Source organism: Oncorhynchus gorbuscha, linkage group LG10 (genome assembly GCF_021184085.1).
Source record: "Oncorhynchus gorbuscha isolate QuinsamMale2020 ecotype Even-year linkage group LG10, OgorEven_v1.0, whole genome shotgun sequence".
Lineage (NCBI taxonomy): Eukaryota > Metazoa > Chordata > Actinopteri > Salmoniformes > Salmonidae > Oncorhynchus > Oncorhynchus gorbuscha.
The window spans coordinates 95,910,061-95,926,045 of NC_060182.1; the positions used below are offsets into that span (position 1 = coordinate 95,910,061).

The following is a 15,985-nucleotide window of genomic DNA, read 5'->3' on the forward strand; positions in this document are numbered from 1 at the left end:
ACTGGCACGCCCCCATGAGCACAGTTAGGACCTGGCGTCATGAGACAGCCTTTTTCTGCTCTTCCAAATAAAACTCGCACCTTGAGAATTTCTCAACAGACCATGTTTCTCTCAATTACGAGAGGACAAAGGTTTCAGACCAGCTTACCTCGATAACGAGAGGGGCAAGGTTTGAGTAGATGGCAGAATCTTTTAACCATCCCATGTGGTTAAACTCTTAGACTATCGATACCGACAGAACAAGTCTTTGATATGAATTACTAGTCTGCAGCTAGGAATTCGGTATCATTGAACGCGAAGAACGACAACCCCCGAAACATCCATTCTATAACGATATGAATGAATGTCACTCTGAGAGAGAGAGAGAGAGAGAGAGAGAGAGAGAGAGAGAGAGAGAGAGAGAGAGAGAGAGAGCCGACGACACACTGAGCGTAAATATATGTATTGATTGCTATTGTTCCTGAATGAGTGAGTGTTCATGTGCAAAGGATTAGCATTTCAATTGTTATTATTATCATCTGTGTGTTGTCTTATCTCAGTCGACCCCCACTTTCCTTTTGTACACCATGCCGGTTTATCCCACTAGGGAAACTCCGTTATCATTTCCTTGTAACTATCTACTGTTTGTTTATGCATTTCTGTGAATTACTTAGTTAGTAAATAAATTATTTAAGACAATTGATGTATGCATGACTCATAGTGAAGACTGGGTTCGTGCAGATAACCAACAATTTACAACGTTTGGAATGAGACTAACGTGAGGTAAAATAAAGAATAAGTCATTAATCAGAAGACTAATTGATCAGATATTAAAATATCTGAAAAGTTATATTAGGAAAATTATAACTTTGTAATCTGAATATTTTCCTTGGTGCCCCGACTTCCTAGTTAATTACATTTGCCTGATTAGTTCATCACGAAATGCTAATTACAGAGAATCTTTGATTAAAAACTATACGTCTTCAGTTAATGATCGTAAAGACACGACATAGTTAAACCTCTGTCAGACTCTGCTAGTATGACATGGTGGCGTGGGTTATCTAGTAAACCTCTGTCAGACTCTGCTAGTATGACATGGTGGCGTGGGTTATCTAGTAAACCTCTGTCAGACTCTGCTAGTATGACATGGTGGCGTGGGTTATCTAGTAAACCTCTGTCAGACTCTGCTAGTATGACATGGTGACTTGGGTTAGCTAGTAAACCTCTGTCAGACTCTGCTAGTATGACATGGTGGCGTGGGTTATCTAGTAAACCTCTGTCAGACTCTGCTAGTATGACATGGTGACTTGGGTTAGCTAGTAAACCTCTGTCAGACTCTGCTAGTATGACTTGGTGTTGTGGGTTAGCTAGTAAACCTCTGTCAGACTCTGCTGGTATGACTTGGTGTTGTGGGTTAGCTAGTAAACCTCTGTCAGACTCTGCTAGTATGACATGGTGACTTGGGTTAGCTAGTAAACCTCTGTCAGACTCTGCTAGTATGACTTGGTGTTGTGGGTTAGCTAGTAAACCTCTGTCAGACTCTGCTGGTATGACTTGGTGTTGTGGGTTAGCTAGTAAACCTCTGTCAGACTCTGCTGGTATGACTTGGTCTTGTGGGTTAGCTAGTAAACCTCTGTCAGACTCTGCTAGTATGACTTGGTGTTGTGGGTTATCTAGGCTGGTGCTTGCCTGGTTGTTGTTTTTTAACCTACAGTACATAGTAATCCAGAATGATCCAGTCAGGATGCAGTCTATTGGCCTCTGCTTGCCTGTCTATCTGCCTCTTTTTTTTAGCCAAGTTTTGCCGTACCTCATTCTCCTCCAACTAATGACACTTTCTCCATCCTCCTAGATTCTTCATCATCAAAGACAGTTTCCTGCTCTACTATGCGGAGAATGAGAAGAGAAGCTTTGAGACCAACAAACACTTTAACATCCACCCCAAGGTGAGCTTTACTCAACATGGTGCATGTGTTAACCTCAAAAGGTCCACAATATTCTCACATTATATCTCATATGTATGATGACGTGTGTGTGTGTGTGTGTGTGTGTGTGTGTGTGTGTGTATATATATATATATATATATATATCACAACTATGAGAAGTTGATGCATTATGTTGTATTCATCCTGTCTGTCCCAGGGTGTGATCCCTTTAGGAGGCTGTGTTGTGGATCCGAAGGAAGACCAGGGCATGCCATTCGCCATGGTTATAAATCATGATGACTTCACTGTAAGCACTTAGACAATAATATAAACTTTTTAATAATAGACACTTGAAATCTGCAACTCTGTATTTATCAGGCAGTTACTGTATATCTCATGTGATAATGCATAGTACTGTATTTCTCATGTGATAATGTATGTTACTGTATATCTCATGTGATAATGCACACTACTGTATATCTCATGTGATAATGCATGCTACTGTATATATCTCATGTGATAATGGTTGGTACTGTGTACCTCATGTGATAATGTGTGCTACTGTATATCTCATGTGATAATGCACACTACTGCATATCTCATGTGATAATGCACACTACTGTATATCTCATGTGATAATGCATAGTACTGCATTTCTCATGTGATAATGCATGTTACTGTATATCTCATGTGATAATCCACACTACTGTATATCGCATGTGATAATGCATGCTACTGTATATCTCATGTGACAATGCACGCTACTGTAATACGTTATATCTCATGTGATAATGCACACTACTGTATAGCTCATGTGATAATGCATAGTACTGCATTTCTCGTGATAATGTGTACTACTGTATATCTCATGTGACAATGCATGCTACTGTACTACTGTATATCTCATGTGATAATGCATGCTACTGTATATCTCATGTGACAATGCGTGCTACTGTACATCTCATGTGAAAATGTGTGCTACTGTATATATCATGTGACAATGCACACTACTGTATATCTCATGTGATAATGCACATTACTGTATATTTCATGAGATAATGCACACTACTGTATATCTCATGTGATCATGCATAGTACTGTATTTCTCATGTGATAATGTATGTTACTGTATATCTCATGTGATAATGCATGCTACTGTATATCTCATGTGATAATGCACGCTACTGTTTGTGATGTAATCTTTTTTTAAATTACATTTTTGTAATTTAGCAGACTCTTATTCAGTGCATATGTTTTCATACTGTTTTGTTGTTGTTCGTACTGGTCCCCCGTGGGAATCGAACCAACAATCCTGGCATTATGAGTGTCATGCCCAACTGAGCCACACAGGATATATGCATGATGTGAAGATAATGTATGCTACTGTGTAATATCTAGTGATGATAATGTATGCTACTGTATATTATCTAGTGATGATAATGTATGCTACTGTATATTATCTAGTGATGATAATGTATGCTACTGTATATTATCATGTGATGATAATGAATGCTACTGTATATTATCTAGTGATGATAATGTATGCTACTGTGTATCATGTGATGATAATGTATGCTACTGTATATCTCATGTGATAATTAGTGCTACTGTATATCTCATGTGATAATGTGTGCTACTGTATATATCTCATGTGATAATGCATGCTACTGTATATCTCATGTGATAATGCACGCTACTGTATATCTCATGTGATAATGGTTGGTACTGTGTATCTCATGTGATAATGCGTGCTACTGTATATCTCATGTGATAATGCACACTACTGTATATCTCATGTGATAATGCATAGTACTGTATTTCTCATGTGATAATGTATGTTACGGTATATCTCATGTGATAATGCATGCTACTGTATATCCCATGTGATAATGTGTGCTACTGTATATCTCATGTGATAATGCTCACTACTGTATATCTCATGTGATAATGCATGCTACTGTATATCTCATGTGATAATGTACGCTACTGTATATCTCATGTGATAATGCACGCTACTGTATATCTCATGTGATAATGCACGCTACTGTATATCTCATGTGATAATGGTTGGTACTGTATATCTCATGTGATAATGCATGCTACTGTATATCTCATGTGATAATGGTTGGTACTGTGTATCTCATGTGATAATGCGTGCTACTGTATATCTCATGTGATAATGCACACTACTGTATATCTCATGTGATAATGCATGCTACTGTATATCTCATGTGATAATGGTTGATACTGTGTATCTCATGTGATAATGTATGTTACTGTATATCTCATGTGATAATGCACGCTACTGTATATCTCATGTGATAATGCACGCTACTGTTTGTGATGTAATCTTTTTTAAATTACATTTTTGTAATTTAGCAGACTCTTATTCAGTGCATATGTTTTCATACTGTTTTGTTGTTGTTCGTACTGGTCCCCCGTGGGAATCGAACCAACAATCCTGGCATTATGAGTGTCATGCCCAACTGAGCCACACAGGATATATGCATGATGTGATGATAATGTATGCTACTGTATATTATCTAGTGATGATAATGTATGCTACTGTATATTATCATGTGATTATAGTGTATGCGACTGTGTAATATCTAGTGATGATAATGTATGCTACTGTGTAATATCTAGTGATGATAATGTATGCTACTGTATATTATCATGTGATGATAATGTATGCTATTGTATATTATCATGTGATGATGCTCTATTACTCCCTCAGGGTAACATTGTCCTGGCTGCAGAGAATGAGGCAGAACAAAACCAGTGGCTGGAGATGCTGCAGGAGTCTGGCAGAGTGTGAGTCACTATTTACGACATAAAGCCTCTTTAAATCTAGCTGTTCAAACTGCCTTTTTAAATGTAACTGTAAACAAACTGAAACTACACGCTGCCTCTTTAAATCCAACTGACCACACTGCCTCTTTAAATCCAACTGACCACACTGCCTCTTTAAATCCAACTGACCACACTGCCTCTTTAAATCCAACTGACCCCACTAACTGTCTTATCAGGGGCAGCAGGGTTAAGTCTATAAGTCTAACTCTAAGTAAAGGGTCCACCTTAGAGGGGACTTTAGTCTCTTCAGACATGCATGGAGGAGCTGCACAGGTCTGCAATTGTATAGTGGAATATGTGACCTACTGTTGTGTGGTACTGGTGGTGATCATGCTGTATAAAACCTATATGGCCACATGCTGTGTTAAAGCTGTTAAACACCTAGTGTCTAAAACCTCCAGCACCTGGAAGAACGCCCAACTGGGAGAAGCCATGATAGAGAGCCTGGAAGCCCAGGGACTGCAGCTGGCCAAGGAGAAGCAAGAGTACCTGGGTAAGAAGAGGGACTGTGGAGGCATGGGTAGGCAGGAGGCATAAGGCCTGGTTCAGGAGAGAGAGGAGAGAATAGGTGAAAGGGGACATGGGCAGGTATGGGTCAGGGTGGCAGGTCCGAGGGGCTGAAAGTAATTTTGTTCTTTAGTTTTGATGCTTACAGTCCCACATGGAGACAATGGCCATATACAACAAGTGATCAGGCTGTTTTGTCACCCCAGATAAGCTGATGGAGGAGACAGAAGAACTGAGCCTGCAGCGAGAACAGAAGGAGCATCTGGAACGTCTGAACCTGGTTCTGGAGGAGGAGAAGCAGAAGTTTGAGGAGCTGGTGATGGAGCTTAGAGCAGAGCAGGATCAGATCAAACTGTAAGAGAGAGCTATGGAGAACATAAACTGGGATATTTACAATAATAAATACAGTAATAGATAATATACAGTAATAGATAATATACAGTAATAGATAATATACAGTAATAGATAATATACAGTAATAAATCATATACAGTAATAGATAATATACAGTAATAGATAATATACAGTAATAAATAAATACAGTATGTAATGTCGTTCGTCTGTTGTTTGAAGAAATTCAGACCGAAATGCAGCGTGTAGGTTACTCATGACTTTTAATGAAGATAATGCGGTACATGAAATAACTGAAAATACGAAAACAACAAACGAGTGAAACTAATTACAGCCTATCTGGTGACTAACACAGAGACAGGTACATTCACCCACGAAATACAACGCGCACTCAGGCTACCTAAATACGGTTCCCAATCCGAGACAACGAGAATCAGCTGACTCCAATTAGGAATCGCCTCAGGCAGCCAAGTCTAACTAGACACACCCCTAATAATACACAATCCCAATTAATACAAACCCCAATACGAAACACAACATATAAACCCATGTCACACCCTGGCCTACCCAAACATATAACAAAAACACAAGATACAATGACCAAGGCGTGACACAGTAATAAATAATATACAGTAATAAATAATATACAGTAATTGAGAATATACAGTAATAAATAATATACAGAAATAAATAATATACAGTAATAAATAATATACAGTAATAAATAATATACAGTAATAAATAATATACAGAAATAAATAATATACAGTAATAAATAAAGTGATAAATAAAATACATTAATTTATATACAGTAATAATAAAATACAGTAATAAGTAATATAGTAATAATAATATACCGTAATAAATTAAATACAGTATTAAGTAAAATACAGTAATAATAATATACAGTAATAAATTAAATACATTAATAAATTAAATACAGTATTAAGTAATATACAGTAATAATAATATACAGTAATAATAATATACAGTAATCCCCACATACGAGTAAGAAAGTTGCATGTAATACATTTAAAGTGCATTTAATATAAGGAATGTAGCTCGTATCTCCGTCTTTATCCACTGCGTTAACCTCTTGCTCCTACCTGGCACGCAGGTGTCCCATCTAGAGCTCTGGAAATGCAAATGCGCTACGCTAAATGCTAATAGTATTAGTTAAAACTCAAACGTTCATTAAAATACACATGCAGGGTATTGAATTAAAGCTACACTCGTTGTGAATCCAGGCAACAAGTCAGATTTCTAAAATGTTTTACGGCGAAAACATAGTACATATTTATGTCAAACCACCACCGCAGACATAGCTCATTAGCATAGATAGTGGGGAAAAAATATGCAATCAATAAACGCAGGATTAAAATAAAAATCATTACACTAACGTTTTGAAATCTTCATCAGATGACAGTAATATAACATGTTACACAGTACATTCATTTTTTAAAAATAATCTGCAATATATATCCATAAATCTCTGTTTACAATGACACATCGTTCAAAAAATACTACTAAAATGTCAGGAGAAATGAAATAGCTCCGGCAGATAACGTCAGCTAACAAGGAATACACATCATAAACTTTGACTAAATATGCATGTTTTACATATGTATAGGAAGATACACTTCTTCTAAATGCAATCTCTGTGTTACATTTATTTTTAACGTTACAGGTTGAGTTCACTAGGCTATACTAGGAGTCGGTGCTCCAAATGTATCATTATGCCTCCTCTATCTTGGAGTCGACAGAAACCCAAAATTAACACATAAATATTCCCTTACCTTTGCTGTTCTTCCATCAAAAGACCTGGAAGGGATTATACTTACCAAAACAGCGTTTAGTTTTCAAGTCTGCGTCTTTCGGTTCTCAAAATAGCCACATTTCGGTTGAAATGTAGGCAAAATTCAAGTGGATGCGCACCAAAACGTCGAAAATATATATTATATGTCGAGTAAACTTGTCAAACTATGTTCATAATTAAGCTTTAACATGTTATAAAGGTGTACAGCAATTGTGAGGACGAAGCGAAACACACGTCTTTTAATTGATCCTGAAGAAAAGAGAGAGCGGGAGCAGAGCGCGCATAAACGTACACTTTTTTTTTGCATGACCGAGACCTTTCGGCACGCTCAACGTCTCGTGAGCACGCAATTCACACAATGAGAAGCCCCATTGAAAGCAGGCTTCGCGCTGAACACGTACAGACTGTTCCCAGAGCGGTAGTTGTTTGGTAAGGCGTATACGATGACATCAAAGTTGGGCCAACTTTTTCCATGACAAGAGAGACTTTGGGAGAATGCATGCCCTGAGACTTCTGCTTTACATAGAGACAAAATGTAAACGGTTTTAGAAGCTTTAGAGTGTTTTCTATTCGATAATATTTTTTATATGCATATATTAGCAACTTTTGACAAAAATGTATCCTGTTTTATATGGGTACCCAATTCCTCCAGAAGGGGCAGTAAACAGGGCTAGGCTTAACAGGTTAACTAAACTGCTGTGAAAACTCTTAGCCTTTAAGACTCTGATCCTCAGGTCCATCTGTTGTGGGTTTGATGCTCTCAGTGTGGAGAGTGTTGCTATTCCACTGTGTGGTGTATCGTGTTGTTGACAGGGACTTGGACGGCACAGCACAGTCTCTGAAAGGAGTGGAGTCTGAAAAAGAGGAGCTGAACAGTTTAACAACACTTCTTCAGAAATCTATTGAGGTATTTAAAATGAACTTGAGGAGAAACACACACACACACACACACACACACACACACACACACACACACACACACACACACACACACACACACACACACACACACACACACACACACACACACACACACACACACACACACACACACACACACACACACACACACACACACACCTTCATTACATCCATGATCTGGTCCTCCAGGAGCTGTCCCATGAGAAGCAGCGAACCCTGGAGTTGTTGAGGGAGAAGGAGCTTGAGCAGGGGGCTGAGCGTCCAGAGAAGGACGAGGAGCAGGAGGTGCAGCCTGGTGACATGGGACTGCGATCGGAGCTGAGACACATTGAAGAGCAGATGAGGGAACTGCAGAGAGAGAAGGAGCAGGCTGAGGAGAGGTGAGAGGACCAGGAACATGGATCTTATTTTTGTCCAGTCTTGTGTGAAAAGTTCAGAAGTTTGTAAAAAAATAAATAAATTATCCTACCATATAAAAGACACATTAAGCAGCCGATGAATTAGAGAGGATCTGAGCTCAGATTCAGCCTGAATGTGACCGGTCCGCCTTCAGAAAGTTAGCCTGCCTGTGTCTGATCACAGCTGACTACCCTGTGGCCGCCTAAGAGTTTAATGAGGGTGAGAAAAACCATTAAATTGGAAATGTACATTGATTCCTCAACAGACAAACCAACGACAAGCACCAGTGACTGGGATCAGGATGTGATGGGAAACTGGTGTTGACCAGAGGGCATGAGTGTTTTCATGACGTTGCCCTCTTTGGGTACAGTGAGCACCATCTCCCTCTCTCTACTCCTTACACCAGGCTCTGTCAGAGAGGTTGTACATTTCTAGAGGAGAATCTTCCTCATGGCCAGACAGTATAGAGAGAGAGAGTGAGTTTTCATAGAGAGAACAAAGGAATTTCTTCCACCTCACAGAACTAGTGGTCCGAACAATATTTATGTTCTGGAGAAGGTATAAAAGATCGGTGAAGTAACGAGCTACGAACTGGTCCGTTTGGTACAATTTTGTGAAACACATGGGAGATGATACGGCCACATTACCATAATCCTGTTTATACAGCATTTTCAGTTATGAGGCTTACATCTAATTGTTGTATAACAGCCCCTTTCTATGTTCCGAAGAAAACCCCTGGGTTTTCCCATTTCAGACCAGCTTACCCTCATTACTAGAGGGCTAAGGGTTGAGAACAAACCAGTACCGCTATCACAGAGGGAAATAAGGTTTGAGTAGATTGCTGAATCTTTTAACCATCCCACGTGGTTAAACTCTTAGACTATTGATACTGACAGAATAAGAACAAGTCTTTGATATTAATTACTAGTCTGCAGCTAGGAATTTGGTATCATTGAACGTGAAGACCGACAACCGCCGAAACATCTATTCTATAACAACACGAATGAATGTTACTCTGAACTATCCATTCTAACCACGGCAAAGAGAAAGAGAGAGAGAGGGCGGACAAACTCTCCGACAGAAATAAACTTTTCAACAGAGATCACAATGACACACTGAGCGTAAATATATATATTGATTGCAATTATTCCCGAATGAGTGAGAGTTCATGCGCAATTTATTAGCATTTCAATTGTTATAATTATCAACTGTGTGTCGTCTTATCTCAGTTGACCCCCACTTCCCTTTTGTACATCAAGCCACGATGCCGGTTTAACCCACTAGGGCACATCTGCTTTCATTTCCTTGTAACCATCTACTGTTTGTTTATGCCTTTCTGTGATGATTTAGTTAGTTAATAATAAATTATGTAAGACAATTGATAAATGGATAACTCATAGTGAAGACTGGGTTCGTGCAGATACCCAACAATTTACGACGTTTGGAATGAGACTATGAATAATTCATTAATCAGAAGACTAAGTTATCAGATATTAAAATATCTGAAAGATATATTAGGAAAATTCTAACTCTGTAATCTGAATATTTTCCTTGGTTCCCCGACTTCCTAGTTAATTACAGTTACATGATTAAGTAGTTTAATCACATAATAATAATTAATCTTCAGTTTAATGATGCCAAAGACATGAGTGTTGTATAAAAAAATGCAGTGTATCTGTCAATGGCGAGCCCAACTGCAGAGCTCCGCAGTGAGGCCTAATGTGGGTATCTCTCAATGAAGGGCCTCGCTGCAGAGCTCCGCAGTGAGGCCTAATGTGGGTATCTCTCAATGAAGGGCCTCGCTGCAGAGCTCCACCGTGAAGCCTAATGTGGGTATCTCTCAATGAAGGGCCTCGCTGCAGAGCTCCGCAGTGAGGCCTAATGTGGGTATCTCTCAATGAAGGGCCTCGCTGCAGAGCTCCGCAGTGAGGCCTAATGTGGGTATCTCTCAATGAAGGGCCTCGCTGCAGAGCTCCGCAGTGAGGCCTAATGTGGGTATCTCTCAATGAAGGGCCTCGCTGCAGAGCTCCACCGTGAGGCCTAATGTGGGTATCTCTCAAGGCGGAGTCACATTGAAGAGCCCCATGGTGATGCCTATTGAGGGTTTCTCTCAATGAAGGGCCTCGCTGCAGAGCTCCACCGTGAAGCCTAATGAGGGTGTCTCTCAAGGCGGAGTCACATTGAAGAGCCCCATGGTGAAGCCTATTGAGGGTTTCTCTCAATGAAGGGCCTCGCTGCAGAGCTCCACCGTGAAGCCTAATGAGGGTGTCTCTCAAACAAGTGTCCCCAATGCAGAGCTCTGCAACAAGGCCCTCTGTAATTTCCCACAGGGCATTCCCTGGAAATTAGGACCTACAGAACGACTTTCTTCTGTCCTATAACAGACCATTGCTTGTGCTTGTGTTTGATATTAACTTCTTGCGTCGAGCCATCCCGGATCCGGTATCGTGACTACAGCCTCAAGGTCATTACCATAACGCAACGTTAACTATTCATGAAAATCGCAAATGAAATGAAATTAATCTATTTGCTCTCAAGCTTAGCCTTTTGTTAACGTCATCTCAGATTTTCAAAATATGCTTCTCAACCATTGCAAAACAAGCATTTGTGTAACAGTATTGATAGCTAGCGTAGCATTTAGCGTTAGCATTCAGCAGGCAACATTTTCACAAAAACCAGAAAAGCATTCAATAAAATCATTTACCTTTGAAGAACTTCGGATGTTTTCAATGAGGAGACTCTCAGATAGCAAATGTTCAGTTTTTCCTGAAAGATTATTTGTTTAGGACAAATCGCTCCGTTTTCTGCGTCACGTTTAGCTACGAAAAACCTGTATCCAGGATTGTGTAAATCTATCCGCTAGCTCATTAGCATAACACAACGTTAACTATTCATGAAAATCGCAAATTAAATTAAATTAACCTCATAGTCCGCCCCATCCCGCATGCGGTCGCATTACTACAGCCTCAAGCTCATTACCATAACGCAACGTTAGCGATTTCTAAAAATCGCAAATGAAATGAAATAAATATGCCTGCTCTCAAGCTTATCCTTTTCTTAACAATCCTGTCGTCTCAGATTTTCAAAATATGCTTTAGAACCAGAGAAAATCAATAATTTGTGTAAGAGTGGTGATAGCTAGCTTAGCATTTAGCGTTAGCATTTAGCACGCAACATATTCACAAAAACCAGCAAAGGGATCAAATAAAATAATTTACCTTTGAAGAACTTCAGATGTTTCAATGAGGAGACTCTCAGTTACATAGCAGATGTCCAGTTTTTCCTGAAAGATTCTTGTGTAGGACACATAGTTCCGTTTTGTTACTATGCATTTGGCTACCGAAACTAACCGAAAATTCAGTCACCTACACGTCAAACTTTTTTCCGAATTAACTCCATAATATCGACTGAAACATGGAAAACGTTGTTTGAATCAATCCTCAAGGTGTTTTGTCATATATCTCTTCATTGAAATGCCGTTCCTGGAAGCCTGCATTGTTCTCAGATTCGGATGGAAAAATAATAATAATAAAATACTGGTAGGTGACTTTTGCGCACCAATTTCCACGCAGACACCGTGCGGGACACTTGGCAATTGTAGTTTCTTATGGTCAATCTTCCAATGATATGCCTACAAATACGTCACAATGCTGCAGACACCTTGGGGAAACGCTAGAAAGTGTCCGTTCATTCCTGTCACATTCACAGCCATATAAGGCGATCATGGAAAACGTACCTTCAGAAATCCTGTTGATTTCCTGGTCGCTCAAACATCTTGGTTTTGCCTGAAGCTTTTGTTATAAGGCACTCACAGTGAAAATCTTTGCAGTTCTGGAAACGTCAGAGTGTCTTCTTTCCAAAGCTATCAATTCCAAGCATAGTCGAGCATCTTTTCGTGACAAAATATTGCGCTTAAAACGGGCACGTGTTTTTATCCAAAAATGAAATACTGCCCCTATAGGACTAACAGGTTAATCTATTTGCTCTCAAGCTTAGCCTTTTGTTAACAACACTGTCATCTCAGATTTTCAAAATATGCTTTTGAACCATAGCTAAACAAGCATTTGTGTAACAGTATTGATAGCCTAGCATAGGATTATGACTGTCTTTCAGCATGCAACATTTTCACAAAAACCAGAAAAGGATTCAAATAAAATCATTTACCTTTGAAGAACTTCAGATGTTTTCAATGAGGAGACTCTCAGTTAGATAGCAAATGTTCCGTTTTTACAAGAAATATTATTTGTGTTGACTAATCGCTCCGTTTTGTTCATCACGTTTGGATAAGAAAAAATAAATAAAATAAAGTCATTAAAACTGGGAAATTAACTCCATAATATCGACAGAAACATGGCACGCCGATGTTTAGAATCAATCCTCAAGGTGTTTTTCACATATCTATCGACGATAAATCCTTCGTGGCAGTTGACTTTCTCTTCTGAAGAAATGGAACGCGCATGGACCTACAGATTACGCAATAATTTCGACACAGGACACCGGGCGGGACACCAGGTAAATGTAGTCTCTAATAAAATACTGGTAGGTGACTTTTGCGCACCAATTTCCACGCAGACACCGTGCGGGACACTTGGCAATTGTAGTTTCTTATGGTCAATCTTCCAATGATATGCCTACAAACACGTCACAATGCTGCAGACATCTTGGACGAACGGCAGAGCACATAAGATCGTTCACAGCATATTCACAGCCATATAAGGAGACGATAGTAGAACAGAGCGTCAAAAATCCTGCTCATTTCCTGTTTGAAGTTTCATCTTGGTTTCGCCTGTAAGATCAGTTCTGGGGCACTCACAGATAATATCTTTGCAGTTTTGAAAACGTCAGAGTGTTTTCTTTCCAAAGCTGGCAATTATATGCATAGTCGAGCATCTTTTCGTGACAAAATATTGCTCTTAAAACGGGCACGTTTTTTATCCAATAATGACATAGCGCCCCCATAGGTTGAAGAGGTTAACATCCCCTTGTGATACATTATCCTATCAACTTCCTTCATTAGGTAAGAGGTTGGGTAAGAGGTAAGCGATATAAATGCCCAGGGCGGAAGGCTTTTAAACACTTAGCCTAGTATTGACCTGCTGTGGATGGGGATTGGACTGCAGGATTGTGCTAGTATGCACAGTACCTTTCCTCCAACTGTGTGTCTGGCAATGTGTGTGTGCGCGCTCTAGCTGTATGTTACTGTGTGTGTGTGTTTTGTACCTCTGACAGACTATGTGTGTGCGTGCAAGTCGAGGGTGCACAGGACTGTGTGTTCTCTGGCTCCCCCTGCAGGCTAACGGAGAATGAGCAGCGTGACACAGTTTAACATGACTGTCTGTGTTCTCTGGCTCCCCCTGCAGGCAAACGGAGAATGAGCAGCGTGCCACAGTTCTGCAACAGGAAAGAGAGTTCTACTCCTGTCAGTCCAGGACTTTACAGCAGTCCCTCACACAGCTCACTGTGGACAAGAAGCAAACTGAGGTGGAACTCAAGGTACACCACACTGCCTCTCCAATGGCACCCTATTCCCTACATAGTGCACTACTTTTAACCAGAGCTACTCTAACGTTTCCAAAACTGTAAAGATATTGTCTGTGAGTATAACAGAACTGATGTTGCAGGCGAAAGCCTGAGAAAAATCCAATCCGGAAGTGCCCCATATTTTGAAAGCACTGCGTTCCAATGAGTCCCTATTGAGCTGTGAATGTGCTATCAACCAGCTTACGCTTTCTACGTATTCCCCAAGGTGTCTACAGCATTGTGACATAGTTTTAGGCATTTATGTTGAAGAATAGCCGTAAGCGGCTACATTGCGTAAGTGGTCACCTGATGCCCCCAGAGAGATTCTTGCGTAAAATACAGAGGTAGCCATTACTCCAATTGGTCCTACTGAAAAATTAATTGTCCCGATGGATATATTATCGAATAAATATTTGAAAAACACATTGAGGATTGATTATAAACAATGTTTGCCATGTTTCTGTCGATATTATGGAGCTAATTTGGAATATTTTTCGCCATTTTCGTGACTGCAATTTCCGGCCGATTTCTCAGCCAAACGTGAAGAACAAACGGAGCTATTTCGCCTACAAAAATTATATTTTTGGAAAAAAGGAACATTTGCTATCTAACTGGGAGTCTCGTGAGTGAAAACATCCGAAGCTCATCAAAGGTAAACTATTTAATTTGATTGCTTTTCTGATTTGCTATGCTAGGCTATCGATAAACTTACACAAATGCTTGTCTAGCTTTGGCTGTAAACCATATTTTGAAAATCTGAGATGACAGGGTGATTTAAAATTAATACAATATAAATGTAGGACAAACACATCACAACAAGAGAGACAACACTACATAAAGAGACCTAAGATGACAACACATGACAACACAGCATAGTAGCAAAACAACATATCAACAACATGGTACAAACGTTATTGGCAACACATAGTTGAAACATTATTTGGCACAGTCAACAGCACACACGTGAATGTAGAGACAATAATACATCACACAAAGCAGCCACAACTGTCAGTAAGAGTGTCCATGACTAAGTTTTTAAATGAGAGATTGAGATAAAACTGTCCAGTTTGAGTGTTTGTTGCAGCTCGTTCCAGTCGCTAGCTTTAGCGAACTGAAAAGAGGAGCAACCCAGGGATGTGTGCTTTGGGGATGTTTAACAGAATGTGACTGGCAGAACGGGTGTTGTATGTGCAGGATGAGGGCTTTCAGTAGATATATCTGAGGGCTGCTTTAGATATCTCAGATAGGGGGGAGTGAGGCCTAAGAGGGTTTTATAAATAAGCATCAACCAGTGTGTCTTGCGACGGGTATACAGAGATGACCAGTTTACAGAGGAGTATAGAGTGCAGTGATGTGTCCTATAAGGAGCATTGGTGGCAAATCTGATGGCCCAAATGGTAAAGAACATCTAGCCGCTTGAGAGCACCCTTACCTGCCCATCTATAAATTATGTCTCCGTAATCTAGCGTGGGTAGGATGGTCATCTGAATCCGGGTTAGTTTGGCAGCTGGGGTGAAAGAGGAGCGATTACCATAGAGGCGTGTTCGTTAACAATACCACTGAAAATATTTTTAAAAAGAAGGTCCAAGCGTCTTCGACAGAGGGGATCAAGCTGATTATATACCATTTTACAGAGTCCAGTACATGAAGGAAGGTTTACTCATTAAAGATTTTAAGCAAGCGTCTATGACAAATCAGGACAGGTAATTTCACT

At 39.8% G+C, this 15,985-nt stretch overlaps 1 protein-coding gene across 1 annotated transcript in view; it reads left to right on the forward strand.

The window, feature by feature from the left end:
- LOC124046805 (pleckstrin homology domain-containing family D member 1-like) overlaps positions 1-15,985 on the forward strand; it is a 31,845-nt gene that overhangs the window by 6,152 nt on the left and 9,708 nt on the right. The window contains exons 2-9 of the mRNA XM_046367566.1: positions 1,832-1,925; positions 2,122-2,211; positions 4,642-4,718; positions 5,159-5,250; positions 5,471-5,618; positions 8,245-8,338; positions 8,542-8,732; positions 14,112-14,244. Of these exons, the coding sequence (XP_046223522.1) occupies positions 1,832-1,925; positions 2,122-2,211; positions 4,642-4,718; positions 5,159-5,250; positions 5,471-5,618; positions 8,245-8,338; positions 8,542-8,732; positions 14,112-14,244 (919 nt within the window). The remainder of the gene's footprint in view (positions 1-1,831; positions 1,926-2,121; positions 2,212-4,641; positions 4,719-5,158; positions 5,251-5,470; positions 5,619-8,244; positions 8,339-8,541; positions 8,733-14,111; positions 14,245-15,985) is intronic.